Raw genomic sequence first — 14991 nt, forward strand, 5'->3', positions numbered from 1 at the left:
GAAAACTCTCATGGGTCAAAAGTGTGTTAAATGCACTTAAGCTACTGAGCCATAGATTAACCTCACCTACCTTAAACAAGCTCAGAACACTTGCTTTAGCCTATGATTGGGCAAAATCCTCTAACACAGAGCTGGTTTATATTAAAGAGTTGTATATCTCATGCAGTTTATTGAATACTCTACCAAAACTGACAAAGAGTGGTGGATTTGGCACCACTGGAAAACAAATTGTACTGCAGGTGGATCCATCCTAAATCCAGGTCTGTAGGTACCGAGCACTTGTGGGCTAGGATTGGTTTATTCTACTCTATGGCACACGTTGAGTCGTTATGGCCTCATAATAACAACCAGGTGGACAATATTCTGCCTGTTCACCCAACAAATATTTATCGAGAGCCCAGACATGTCAGGCCCTATTCTGGCAATGCAGATGCAGCCAGAAGCATCATGAAATCACTTCCTTTCTGGAACAGGCCCTCTGGTGAGGGCAGTTTGGAGCATGTCCATGGAGGTGGGGTGGACATGGGAACTGTGCGGTTGGAATCAGAGAGGTCAGAATGGGTCTTGGTCGGAAGGTGACATTTAAGCCAAAAGGTGACCAAGGCAAGGGAGGAAGAGAACCTCTCAGCCAAAGAGAGGTTAATAAACATGTGCGCTCCTGTGACCCCAGCTACTCAGTAGGCTGCAGTGGGAGGGGGGCTGCAAGTCTAAGCTCAACCTGGGCAATCTGTAAAGATCCCATCTCAAGGCAGCCAGGGAAGTGGCAAAGCTGGGGTGCGAGCCCTGACTGGCTCCAGAGTCTGAGCTCTTAACCACAGCCCTGCAAGTATCCACCTGAGATGCCGCCACCCTGAGCAGAGACACAGAGTTAGTGCAGAGGACAAGCCCGGGCCACCACAGCACTTAGAGGGCCGGAGTGGGGCTAATGGGACACCCTGGCTCCAGGGTCCCACCTCCTTCCTCTCCTCCTGGAAGCCAAGATGATTCGTTCACCTGCGCTCAGCTCTTTGTTTTAATCTCTAGAGGGTTCTGCAAGCTCCCGGCCCCTCCTCCCTGCAAGAGCTGAGAGCTGGCCATAAATCCCTCTAATCCACCAGCTCCTCGCCCTTACTGCCCGCAGCCTCGGTGCCCCGGCAGCCAGACCGCGCGCCCTACCCGCCACCAGCCGGTGCCCACTCGCCCTCACCCATGGGGAACAGCAGAAGCGGGGCGCTGTCCAAGGAGATCCTAGAGGAGCTTCAGGGGAACACCAAGTTCACAGAGGAGGAGCTGGCCACCTGGTACCAGTCGTTTCTGAAGGAGTGCCCCAACGGCCGCATCAGCCGGCAGCAGTTCGAGAGCATCTACTCCAAGTTCTTCCCAGACTCGGACCCCAAGGCCTACGCGCAGCACGTGTTCCGAAGTTTTGACGCCAACAATGATGGCACCCTGGACTTCAAGGAGTATGTCATCGCCCTGCACATGACCACCGCGGGCAAGACCAACCAGAAGCTGGAGTGGGCCTTCTCCCTGTACGACGTGGACGGCAACGGGGCCATCAGCAAGAATGAAGTGCTGGAGATCGTCATGGTCAGTCTGGGCCCAAGCCTTTGGGATGCAGCAGCTGCTGCTGCGGAGAGATGAGCCAGGGTGGTGGGGCGTCTGAGAGAGCACGGAAGGCAGGTTCTCTGGGCTGCTGTGGGAAAGAGGCCCCTGCTCACAGCTGCCTCTCCTTCCTGAAGAAGAATCTGGGCTGTTTCCTAATATTCAATTTTTACATTTTATGTATTTATTTATGCACTACTGGAGCTTGAAAACAGGGTCCTCACACTGAGCTGCATTTCTAGTCACTTTTTATCCTGAGACGTGGTCTTGCTAAGTCACTGAGTCGCCCAGGCAGGATTTGAACCTGTGATCCTTCTGCTTCAGCCTTTCAGAGATTACATAAGAAAACTAAAATTACCTCTAATCCCAACATCCAGGGAAAATTACTCCTAACATACTGTATGACTTTTCAGTCTTTTGCCTGTATAATTTTAAACGACTGTAGATCTACTACATATTCTCATATGATTTTTTTACCATATATATTTCAGTTACTCTTTTATTATGAATGTTTTCTATATCACCGCACAATCTTCAGAATCAATTTTAATAGCTGTTTCAAATTCCGTCTTATGGAACTGCCATAAGGTTATTTAAACATTTATTTATTTTTCATTTATTTACTGTGGCACTGGGGATCGAACCCAGGGCCTTTGCACTGAGCTATGTCCCTCGCCCTTTTTTTGTTTTTATTTTGAAGCAAGCTCTTGCTAAGCAAATTGCCCAGTTGATGCTTGATCATGCAGTCCTCCTGCCTCAACCTCCCAGAGTGTTGGGATTGCAGGCCTGCAGGCCCAACTTATTCCTAAAGGGAAGAAGAGGGTGTTACTGCTGGAGGCTGCACAGGGTGGCAAGCTCACGGTTAGATCACTGGCCTGGACGCTGGAAGTCATGAGTTCTGGTCCCAGCTCTGATGCCAACTGGCTGTGTGGCTGTGGGGAACACCCATGGCCTCCCCATGCCCAGGGTGAGGACTTGGTGGTCTCTGTGGCCTTTGTGGGGGACATGAAGGTCTGAGGGTTCCCCCACACCACACACCCATGTTGAGAACAGGTAAGGCAGGCACGTGGGATGCGTGGGTCATGTCCGCACCTGGTGCCTGTGGATCAGATGGAGCTGCTCTGGGAGCCAAGGGCACCTCAGCTCACCTCAGACACTGCGCTGCCAGGAATGCTGCCACCCCGCCCTGCCCTTCTCAGGGGACTGAGAAGAAACTCTGCAAAACTGTTGCCCGTCCTGGACTCCAGGCTATTTTCGCAAGCATCGCTGCTCCCGCCTGGCCTCCTCCTGGTGTCTCCAAGGAGGCAGAAGTCTCCAGCCAGAGATGCCGCCTCCTGTCTCCCATCCCAGCAGGCCTGCCTAACTCTGAGCCTGCCCAGGACCCAGGCATCTCTGGCCATAGGCGCCCTGTTGGGATTGGGCCAGCCCTGAATTTTCTGAGTTGGTAAAACCTCAGAGGCCTGGAGCTGGGCAGGCACACAAAGGCCATTTTGTCCCTTTACCTGATCTCACAGGTGTGTCCTGCTTTACAGAGAAGGTGAGAAGGCTCCATGAGCTCACCTTTCTCTGGGTCCCTCCCTGAGGGGCTGGAGGGGCTTTCTGAGCCCTGCAGACTCCACTCTCACTGACTTTTAGCTGGCCCTTCCCCAGCCTCACCCCATGTCCTCCAGCACAGGAGGACGGTTCTAGAACAAATCTACCTGGGTTAGAATCTCTGCTGTCTGCTGAATGACTTCGGATAAGTTCGTTTCCCAGTTTCTTCATTTATAAAGTGGGCCAATAATACCCAATTTGGAAGATTGTTGTGAAGGTTAAACTTTAAAACATGAGCCACTATTACTATGAGCCAGTTCAGTGAGGAAACCACGGTCCCACAAGGCCCAGAAGCCATCTGACCTTCTGAAACTCAAAGTGGTAGGCTCCATGGTAGTGGTTCTCAAACTCCAGCCTAGTGCTGCTCTGGGATTATCCTTGGGAAGCTTTGATTTCTAGTTCCCCATTTTTTAAAACATGAAAGTATTGCATCACCATGATCAGAAAACTGAGACAGAACAAGAAGGTATAAAATAAGAAATAAAACCTTTTTCTGCCCCTTCCTCATAATCTGTCCCATCCAAGGACCTCACAAATGCAGACGTCACAGCCCCACGCTCGAGGCATTTTGGTTGAGCTGATCAGGTAAGGATCTGGGCTTCCATACTGCACCAGTGTCTAAAAGGACACCAGTCCTGGGTTATGCGGGCACTGAGAGGAGATGGTGATGAAGGTGACCCCAAACCCCTAGGTTTCCCGTGCAGTTTCTGTAATGGCTGAAGCCATTACATTCACATGGATGGTGTGCCTTTTCCACACTTTGCCAATACTTGGTGTTTCTGGTCTTTTCTTTCTCTTCACTGTTGGAGATCAAACCCAGCTAGGCAAGCCCTCTACCACTGAGCAACAGCACAGCCGCACCTCTCTTGATTTTCACAGTAGCCATCCCAATAGGTGTGAGGGGATACAGCTCAGGACGATGTGAATCAACTTCCCTAGGGAGAGCTGGTGTCCAGTGCCCCTCCTACCTCTGCTGGCCATTCATGTATCTTCTTTGGAGAAAAAACGTCTATTCAGGTCCTTTGTCCATTTTAAATTGGGCTATTTGTTCTTTTGCTATTGAATTGTAGCAATTTGTTAAATATTTTGAATATGAATTTTTTATCAGATATATGGTTTGCTAATATTTTTCCCACTTTACAGGTCTCTTTTTCATTTGTTGTTTCTTCTGCTATATAAATGCTTTTCAAAATCTGATACAATCCCACTTCTTCAAAACTCATTGTCAAAACCAGTATCCAAAGCTTTCCTCACGTTTTCTTCTGGGTGTTGTATAGTATCAGGTCTTGTGTGTAAGTCTTTAATCCATTGACAGGAGCTTTGTGCATGGTTTGGGATGGGTTTTCCCAGGACTGCCAGCTCCTCTCTGCTCTCTGTGACACATTCTTTCTCTTGATCTGGTACAGGCTATTTTCAAAATGATCAACCCCGAAGATGTGAAGCACCTTCCAGATGATGAAAACACACCAGAGAAGCGAGCAGAGAAGATCTGGACATTCTTTGGAAAGAAAGATGATGGTGAATTTCTTTTTCTTCATTGATTTTAATTTAATGGTCTCGGGTTGCTTCCTAGAGAGCTCAGATTGAGTCTTCACAGCACCCAGGTAGGACTAAGGATATTTCACATCACCAGGCTTCGCTTGCAGGGCTCTGAGGTGGGAGTGGCCAGAGGGGCAGCCGAGCCAGTTCCGCTGCCACTCTAAAGCTGGCACTGTGGGAAGGGGAAAGCTGCCACAGGCCTGTCACTTACAAGACTCATTTGATGCCTGGGGTCCTTTGAGAGAGAAGGAAGCTTCTAAATTATAGAGTGCTTTTGAAGAAAAACATCTTTGTTATAATAGAGTTAACTTACATTTAAGGAATAGCAAGATGCCAGAGTATTGGCTACCTGTATGCAAATGACCAGTTTAGGGTAATGGCAAATGCCTTTCTCTTTAAATGGAGAAGCTGTTCTTAGACATATTCATTTACTTGTTTTTTAGAACCAGGACAGCTTTGCTTAGCCTTGAGTTAGCATCAGCCCAAGTAAGCAGGATCTAAATTTATCTGATCTCACTCTAGGAATTTAGTTTGGATTCTCCAAGCAGTATCACCAAGTGGAGATTTGATTTAAACTAGAAGCTAGGTGTTTATTGAGAGGGAAGGCCATGAGGTAAATGGGGAGGAACTAGAGGAGGCTGGAAAGGTCACTGGACTGTCCCTGGGTGTGACTTCTGTCAAGGAAAGCGGGAAGGAAGGAAGGAAGGCAGGCTGAGAAACATGGTAGACGGTGGTGCTTTTCTCTGACGGTGTTGGCTAGTTGATGGGGAGTCCACAGGGGGCTGCTGTGGTGCCCCTGTTCTGCTCAGTAATCATCTGGAGGGTGGCGGGGTGCAATATGGTTTTTCAGTGAAAGCAGCGATGGATTCCAGAAGTTGACAGCTGGAGCTGATGGCTGTGACTGGAAATATATCGTAGAGAAACTGGCATCAGGCAGAAACTAAAACGCAGAGGCCACTGGGGCCTCAATGATCAAAACCAGTGAAACAGACAGTGACCCCACTGAATGGTGGGGTCTAACAAATAGTAGGGAACAGCTGGCTGATCTGATGGCTTCCAGGATGTCCCTGGAGTCAGCCCTGTGCCCTGATGACCCAGCAGAGGGCACCTCCTTAAATCCTGTGCCAGGCACTTCAACTGCTCTGGCCTGGCCCACCACCCCACCTTTGAGTGCTTTATCCCACTGGTCTACAGAAACTCTAGCTGCTCAGTCACTTCTTGGGACTTCACTTTAATTACTCCCTTTTGGGGCCCTTTACAACCTTCCTCTGGGCCTGTGCAGCTCTCTGTTGTGCTTCTGCTATTTGCTAATCTGAAAACTGACCAATGTGACCACTGCAGGAGAGGGCTGCTGGTGACACGCCCTTCCATTTCAGGAGACAGTGCGTCTCCAGGTCAGAGTCTGGTGGTGGGAGCTTCAAGCTCTGCGTGAAGGTGCGTGGGGCTGTCAGAACTCTAAAACCCAAATTCCACCACCAGGCTTGCATGGGGAACCATCCTGCATCCTAACCCACCATGGGTTAAGGATGCTTCAAAGGACATGAGCCAGTGGACATCAAAGTCAGATCAGCACTGCTATCTTGAGCATTATTGTGCCCGAGGCACTACAAGCGTAAAGTCATGAACAGAAAGAACCAGTTGTCTCATTCCAGAGTTATTTCTGTGTGGACTGTCTTCCCCACCAGACCAAGAGTTTCCTAAGGAGTGACTTTAATTCACTTCTCTCTGCTGCACCCACCCAACACCCCGGACAGTGGCCTCAGCCCCAAGCCCTCAGCCTCAGCCCCAAGCCCACGGGCGTCTGGCATGCAGAAGGGCCTGGTAACCAGCATTTCGCCACCTCACTGGGCTGATCCTCAATGAGGAGGCAGGAAGACTCCTGAGGCTGCCTGTGTACTGTGGGAACCAGAGATTTTTCTGCAAGCCAGGCTCTGCCTGGCATCCTCGGCCCCTCCTGTTAACTCGCCGCTCCCCTGGAAACCATAACCGTCTGCTTCTCCACAGACACCCTGGGCCTGCGGTCAGGTCGTTTTGCTCTGCTCAGTCATGCAGCAGGTTTCCCCAAACCTTGAGAGTTGGGGTGGTATTATGAGATACTAAGAGAAATACTTCCTAATAACCAGCAAGGCAGGGTCACTGGCCAATCTGAAGGACACGGAACCCAGGATGTTCATCCTGGAGACCTCCACAGCCCTGTGTCCTCCTGTTGCTGGTGCATGGGGAGGCCCAGGGGTCTTGGAGCGGTGCGGGGTGTCTGGTGGGTGGAGAGCGCCCCCCAGGGGTTGCACTGGGCACACTCCTTAGACATCAGCCTCATTGTATCTTGAAATAGCCCGTCCTAACTGATGTGTTTTCCCATGTGCAGATAAACTTTCAGAAGAGGAGTTCATTGAGGGGACCCTGGCCAATAAGGAAATTCTGCGACTGATTCAGTTTGAGCCTCAAAAAGTAAAGGAGAGGATAAAAGAAAAGAGGCAGTGATGCCATCCGCTCAGCCCTGCCCTCCTCTCATTGCCCACCTCGACACCTCTGAGTGTGCGCACACACCCTCCCACACATATACGTGTGCACACACACGCACGCATGCACACCCAAGGCCGAGGCAGAGGCCTTCAGACCTCCAGCCGGGCTGCAGCACCGTCAGCTGTCCAGCAGCCCCTTCTCCTCCTGTCTTCCCTCCTCCTTCCCCGCCTGCAGTGGCCGCGTGATAATCCCACGATTAAGTGACAGGACTCCCGAATGCTAGCCCTGCCTAAGCTCCTTTGTGAATTGCTGAGTAAGTGGATTCCAATAAATTCCAGAGGAACTGGACACACTGTTGCTGGTCTTGTTTCTGCCTCAAAGAAAAGAATGCATTGTGACTGGGGTGCTTAGCCAGCAGGGGGTGCTGAGGAGGACTGACATGGTCTTGCTGTTAGAGTGCACAGTTCAGAGCGGGCAATGATCTTGAAGATGCCACACGGGTTCCATGGAGACATGCAGCACCCTAGGGTTAACGTGTCAGGGAGAGCAAGGGATGACATGCCTGGAGGGACGCGGATTCACACCCAGTGGACTGTGTAGGGTGGGTGGAGGTGGGAGAGCTTGTGCCTCAGAGTGTGGAACGCTGACTGAGTCACGGAGGCAAGAATAGCATCTATGGTGCCAGGACTGTAAGCAGGCTGGGGTGATGGGGCGGGGGGAGGAAGGTAGATGGTGCCAGATCCTCAGAAGCCTCCCTGAAGCTCCTGTGGAGCACCGGCACCACCCTGGGGGCGGCCAGGAAACTGCAGTTGAGGTAGGAGGGATTTCTATTTACAAAAGCGGAGGACCAAGCCTGGGAGCAGGAGGCTGGCCCAGGAAACAGGGTGGATAGAGAGGACGGGACCTTGTAAGGATGGCAGCCAGGGCGTGTCTGGAGCACTGGGAGGACAGTGACATGTCTACTGGGTTTGGAACCCGAGGGGGTGTTATTGATTTCAGCAGATAACAAAGAGTTCAGTTTTGAGTTAGTGAGGAACAGAGGCTCAGCAACGGGAAACAGCTTGCAGAGTGAGTCAGCTGACAAACAGCCAAGGTAGCACTTCCCACCAGCCCACATGGCCTCCTCCGCAGAGCTCCAGAGCTGGGACACCTAGGCACTCGTGAGAGGCCTCTCCAACCACACCACGACCGCCACTCACCCTGTTCCTGTGGTTAGACGGGCTGGCTGGACAGCCCAGGGAGATCTGGGTCTCGGGGTCTCAGGCTGCAGCTGCGATGATCACCCCACAAAACTGGGCCAACCACACTACACTATCATTATAGAGTGGTGAGACTCTGCTATGTTTCCATGGTGGAATTAAATTTTAAGTGTTGCACGGATGGGAAGATTAGTCTATTTGGACTCCAGCAAGCTATTTTAAGTTTTCAGGAAAGCTTTGATCTTCTTCTTTGGTTCATCCAGTGTTCACCTTGAACACATATTACAATCTCTCGGGTGCCTTTAACACAAAAGGGAGAGATGAAAAATAGATAAACTAGACTTCCTCAAATTTTTAAACTTTTTTTCTATCCAGGGCCCTATTAAGAGAGTGAAAGATATACTGCTTCTGATGATGGATTCACGTCCTGAATACATAATGAACTCCTTCAACTCAACAACCGCCCAAAAAAATGCAGTGTTTTTTGAGACAGGGCCTCTATGTAGTGCAGGCTGGCTTCAAACTCACAGCAAACCTCTTGCATCAGCCTCCCTAGTGCTAGGATGGCAGGTGTGTGCCGCTGCACATGGCTAAAAATCCTATTTTTAAAGCAAGAACATCAATAGACATTTTTCTAAAAAGATACATAAAATTGCTAATAAGTAAACATAAAAGATGCTCAACATCTTTACTCATAAAGGAAACACAAAACCACAGACATTCAGATGGCGATTCACAGTAAAAGGAGAGGACTTGCCTTTTTGAACTCTGACCTTTGACCTCTGCTTCTGGTCCCTCCCACTCTGCCCACTCTAAAACAATGGACTATCTGGTCACCAGCTAAAGCCACAGGCCTCTCTCCCCACTTCTGCTCAGAAACAGTGCACCCACCTCTCCAGGCATCTGAGAGACCCCAAGCTCCAGCGAGAGGCAAACGGGGAAAGATTGGACACGTTGCAAATCGACTTAAATAAACTTGTTTTAATGATTCGCAAGGTGAGAGTAAGCAGTATGGGTAAAAGACAGGGTGTGTGATTAAACCCAAACTTCACATGATGTGTACCCCGTGGCATGTACTTATACACCAGGACGATTTGATTGTCTGACATTCAAATGCAATCCAGTATCATGTTTGTGCAATACTAGGGGTGAGTCCAGGGCCTTCACATGAAGCTATATTCCCAACATTGTTTATTTTTTATTTGAAGACAAGGTTTTGCTTAGTCACTAGATTGGTCAGGTTGGCCTCAAACTTGCAGTCCTCCTGCCTCAGCCTCTCAAAATGTGGGATTATAGGTGAATTCCCCCACATGCAGCTCAGTTTTTATTTTTCTTCTTTTCTGAATCTGTCAGCCCTGCACAAAAGCATCACACTCACCCACTCCCACACTCGAGACACAACAGTACTTATTTCCACAGCAACATAACTTCCTCCTCTTGCACGTACATTTTTACCACCGCAAAAGCGACGCTCCTAGATGTGAACAGCACTGCCTTAAGCTGTTCTTGGGACTCCGCCACTGCATCCGACCTCTACTGCCTGGTACCCCCCAACCTCCCCAGGTCAGACTCTCGTACACAGCTCACATTTCCCACAGGCAGGACGGGTTCCACAGGCCCACTTGACACAGCCACGGACCTCTCGGTGCGACAGTCCTATTGCTTTACCTGGGTACTCTCTGTCTTTCAAGGCTACTCTGTGATGTCTGCCTGGAAAGTCCAGTTCTTACCGGTAGGGCCCGAGGGCAGGGACAGTGGTGGATCAACAGTCAGAGCGGAAGGCACTGTCGTCAATTCATCAGCGGCCAGCCCAGCAGAGAGGGTGTCTCCCAGGCCTGAGGAATGTCAAGCGGGTCAGGCTTGGAGAAGTCGAGCTCAGAAGGGCAGGTGGAGCCAGAGAGGACTGTGGATGACATTCAGAAGGTTTCTGAGCCAGCAAAACACTCTCTCACACTCTGCCGTGTTTTCCAAGGGCAGGCTTGTGTCAGAATTCCTGAGGGGCTGGTTCGACAGTTCCAATCGCCAGCATCATCCAAAATTCATTCCTTTAGACTGTCTGCCACAAGCCTGACATCCGGCATGTCCTAGGGAGGTCTCATGCATCCTAAACCAAACCTCCAAAAGAAACTGTGTGTCAGGAGGGGAAAAGCAAGAAATCCTGGCTAGACTCTAGTTAACAAGAGGCTTCTCTGCATGCTGGGGCTCCATTCATTTGAAGTGCGGACCAGAGCCCCAGACTGGTGGTCCTTCTGGGAAACACACTGGTGGGGGTTAAAAGGGTGACTTGAGGTGGACGGAAGCTATGACCATCACACAGCTCCGTTCATACAGAGCTTGAAGGACCTGGATCTTGACCTCACATCCAGATGAGCCCGATCAGAAAGGAGGATTCGGTACTAGGTCACCCCCATTCTCTGCCCTGCCATGTCCTTGTCCTTCTCAGGAGCCCTCAGTTTGCAGAGCTGGAGTGGGGTCTTCTGCCTTAGATCTCACTCTCTTCCAGAATCTCCTCCGTGGTGTTGGCCAGGGTGAAGTCCCCCTCGCTGCTCTCGGACAGGCTGATGCCCCGGGGCCAGACTCTGTGGCCCTGGTGGGGCCGGGTGTTCAGCCCTGCCAGGGCCTGAGAGGTCAGATGTGAGCTGTCTGATGAGGCCTGCGGCTTGTGAATTGTCTGGGTGCCATCTCCCTCTGAGAGCTTCTTGGGACACTTCCCCAGGAAACGAAAGTTCCTCCTCAGGACCCAGGCCCTGCAGCCTGAGTGTCGGGCAAGCAAGAAGCGGACCCAGGACTTCCACAGCTCGGCCTTCACCTGCCAAAGGAGACAAGGGTGGGCTTATCCTCTTGAACTCTCATGTGTCCATTCAACGAATGTTTATTGAGCAACTATTTGGTGCCACCCTTGGGAAATTTACCTTTTAACTGGTAGAGACAAGCAAAGAGCAACAAACAGAGACACTAAGTATGTCAGACAATGACACTCTGAGACCCCTAAAAACAGTGCGATAAGGAGTGTTCAATGAACATTACAGGAGGCCACAGTTTGGGACTAAGATCCTACACTGGACCCCACAGACAGACTGGAAATCAAAATGAAGCCATTATTTAGTCCCTGCTAATATTCCATGTTATCAGATCAAAATTCCCTGGCATTCTAGGAAATCAGAGGAGAGAGATAACAGCCAAATTTTTCTCCAAAATCTGCTTTTTGTCCTTTTATTTCTTCTTTCTTTGGCCTCTCTCTATAAAATGAACCCTCTCCACTCTGCACGGTGGAATACTCCTATTGCGTAGAAGGAAATGCTGGCTGATTCTAGAATTGCGAATAAAGCCAATTAAGAGCTTCAAAATAAGTTATTGTAATTTTTGTTCTTTTCCCAGGAGATTAAAAGCTTGAGCTGCAGCCTTCAGGAAAGGACGTTGCAGAAGCCCATAGATAAAGGCTGGTTCCCAGCCTTTGTGGTGCCGGGATGGGGGTGGAAACTTTAAGAGGTGGGTCCTAGTGCATAGAAGTTAGGAGGAGGCCTTGCAGAGGACCCTGGAGCTGTCTCCTCTCTCTCTGCCTCCATGAGCTGAGCAGCGTGGTTCCACCACCTGCTCCTGACCACAGCATTTTCCCCGGCCAGAGGCCCAGTGGCAATGAGACCCAGCAGCAGTGGGGGCCAGCAAATCTGTGAAACCACGAGCCAAAATGAACTTTTCTTCACTTTAAAGTTGACTATCTCAGATATTTGTTATAATAACAAAAACTGGCCAACACACCCGAGAGCTAGTTGGAATCATGTCACCATAAAAATTATGGTTCCTAGGTATTGAACCTTTATTTGATGCTCACATGCCCAGGGTACCACTACACGCCAGGGACAGGTATAATTTCTATTTTACCGATGAGGAAACAGGCACAAGACCTCGACTAATTCACAGAGCTCCTATGCAGACGTGCCAAAACTCGAACACAGTTTTGGACGCCTAAGTTCACGCCTGTTTGTTTCCTCACACTTTAATCCTAGCAGGCCTCCAGCAGGACATGACTGGAGATCTGAGTTTCCTGCATCCGCCCCTCTGATCAAGGGTGCCTCCTGTTCACTCTACCAGATGCTCACAATGCAAGTTTGTCTCAGCATGAGCAGGAACCTGGGGCAGGACTTCAGCCATGACCTCAGAAGAAGCCAGAACAGTCACATGGAAAACTTACCTCTCCATTAGCAAAGCCATACTGCAAGGCCACGAGGAACCCCTGCAACGGGAGGAAAACATGCTGTGAACTTTAACGTGAGAGGCGATGTGTCTGGGATCTCTCAGCAAAATCCACGGAACCTCAAGCAAAGCGAGCAAGTACGTTCTTTACACTAGACAAGATTAATCGTACTGCTTGTGCTAATTTAAATCTCCGCGGCGTCTCTTCTTACCTTGACACCCACCAATAGCGTCAGCCTAGCTGTTTGCTTAGGTGCTCATGAATGCATATACAAGCTTGATAATGATTAAATCCTAAGACCATGCCTTTCATTGGATCATGCAAATAATGGGCAAGGTTGCTATCTCATTTCCAACTGTCTGTGGTGGTCATTGGCTAGTTTACATTGTCCAACTTGCATTCTTTCCTTTTGGAAAATGACTCTCCTCTATGGCTTGGGCTTCTAACGCAGCTTTCAATTATTATGTGGCTCCCATATTTTAGGATGACCATCACTACAATCTTTGGCCCAAATAGGCCTGAGAGCCAAGCAAAGCCAATCAGCATTTTCTTCGCAGGGAACGGACAGAGGTTACACTGTCCTCCCTGGGTCAGCCTGCTCTGCAGATCACCTAAGCCCAGAGATGGCACTGCCATCTGTCAGCTGCATGGAGACAGCCACCTGAAGGTGCACCACATAGACGTCAGAAATGGTGAGAGACAGATTTCTGGTGATACTGTTCATTTCCAACTGTGTCAGGTTCCAAAAACTGCATTTCATATTCTTGACAGAATATTCCCATCACGCTTAGAATAAACTCTTATCCCTGAGGGGTCCTGGGTGATGCTGGCTCTGTCTGACTGTGGTTCATTTCATCTGATGCTCTGTTTCACCTTGACCACTATGTTTCTTCCACATGGGCCTTCTGGACCCCTCCAACATGTTCAGCTCAGGTATTTGGGATCCGCTGTGTGAATCAAAGTGAATCCAAGCAGTGAAGCTCTGTCATCTCATACACATCCTATCGCCAGGGATCTGGAAGATGGATCTGGCACTCTGAAAGCATGGCTACAGTTTCCTCTGAAGTGGTTTTCAGAGTGTTAGTTACAGCTGCAGTCATCGAAGGACTTGATTCCAGAGTGACACTCGTGGCTGGCGAGCTGGTCCTGGCTGTTCTGCTTGTAGGACTGTAGATCATAAATGAGCTCAGGATCGTTACTTTTAAAAACCAGTGCATATCCTGTCAGACATCCCAGCTGCACGGTAACACAGTCACAGTCATGCAAATAAAGAGGTAGCATTTCCCCCTCATAATAATCATTAGTTAGTGTGCACCCAGCCTTGCAGAATGTGTTCTATTCTTTAGATTTCAGAATCAGAAATATTTGTGGTCAGTTTTCCGATCTTCTCCTTTAGCTGGATGATGATGCATAAGTTGGGTATGGTTATGGGTAGGAGACTGGTCTCTTTCCATCGATTGCTTGAGTGCCTTCCTGACATGGAAGTTGGCCTCCCCCTGACACTCTATGTTTTCCAGAACTTTCTTACCTCAAATATCTGTCTAATGGGTTTCTTAATTCACACACCACCAAAAAGAAGTCTTTTCAGACCATCTAACTTTTGGTAGTCACTCCAGTAATCATCACAGTAATCTCTTTAGTTTTTACAGCACCAAGATTGTATTATTTTTTGTCTACTTAGTTATTATCTATCTTGTTAATCCCACTCACATAATACTAGCATCCTAGCTAGCATCCTAGAAGATCCCCAGCACCAGACACAGTGCCTGAAATGTAACAGGGGCACACCAAATATTGATGGGTGAGCGGATGAGAGAGTTGAGTGTCCGTGACTTACAATTAAGATTATTGTCTTGTATAGGGTCAAGCTGCTCTTTTTTTGTTCTCTACTTATTTAGAACTGTGGATACAAGGATTCCACTGAAAAAATTACAAGCCATCGTGAAATGGCGTTTTCATTTACAAAGCGGTTATGTTGGGAAGTTTCCACAAAGAGATCATCTCTTGGATTTGGAAATTTCCACTGTATTCACTGCTAACTGCCAGAGGTCTGGAATCAAAGATACTTTAGCTTATGTTTGTTCCCCCCAGACTTCTATGCCCCCTGACTTGTCAAACAGCCACCAGTGATAACTCCCATGCCTTGATTTTTCCTACTAGAACTGAGGACTGTGCAATTTGGGCTACATGTCTGATTTACTGGAGCTGGATATGTGTACGGGGCTCAAGTACTACAAACTGTTTTAGGGAAAAATTTCATAAAATCTCAGAACTCAAGAGAAACGGACACATCTCCAAATAAAGAGTGAAGGTCCCAGTATCAGGCTGATTTCCTATATCTCTTGAAAACAATGCTGGGGTTAGGTTTTCTTCATGTTTTTTCTGAGCCAGGCCAGCGGTCTCCATGCTGGATCAGTC

At 49.1% G+C, this 14991-nt stretch overlaps 2 protein-coding genes across 2 annotated transcripts in view; one reads left to right on the forward strand and one right to left on the reverse strand.

Moving 5' to 3' along the window:
- Nucleotides 1-1084: 1084 nt before the first annotated feature.
- On the forward strand, nt 1085-7527 carry Rcvrn (recoverin). The gene is made up of 3 exons (XM_023563536.2): nt 1085-1569; nt 4584-4695; nt 7082-7527. The coding sequence occupies exons 1-3, from the start codon at nt 1189-1191 to the stop codon at nt 7195-7197; spliced, it is 609 nt and encodes a 202-aa protein (XP_023419304.1). The 5' UTR covers nt 1085-1188; the 3' UTR covers nt 7198-7527.
- Nucleotides 7528-9339: 1812 nt separating this feature from the next.
- The window catches only part of Glp2r (glucagon like peptide 2 receptor), a 67060-nt gene continuing 61408 nt past the window's right edge, over nt 9340-14991 (reverse strand). The window contains exons 12-13 of the mRNA XM_003466327.3: nt 12571-12612; nt 9340-11187 (exon numbers count right to left, since the gene is read on the reverse strand). Coding sequence (XP_003466375.3) covers nt 10861-11187; nt 12571-12612 — 369 coding nt within the window. The 3' untranslated portion in view covers nt 9340-10860. The remainder of the gene's footprint in view (nt 11188-12570; nt 12613-14991) is intronic.

This window comes from Cavia porcellus, unplaced genomic scaffold (genome assembly GCF_034190915.1).
Source record: "Cavia porcellus strain 051 isolate PalLab524CR breed Dunkin Hartley unplaced genomic scaffold, mCavPor4.1 scaffold_32, whole genome shotgun sequence".
Taxonomy (NCBI): Eukaryota; Metazoa; Chordata; class Mammalia; order Rodentia; family Caviidae; genus Cavia; species Cavia porcellus.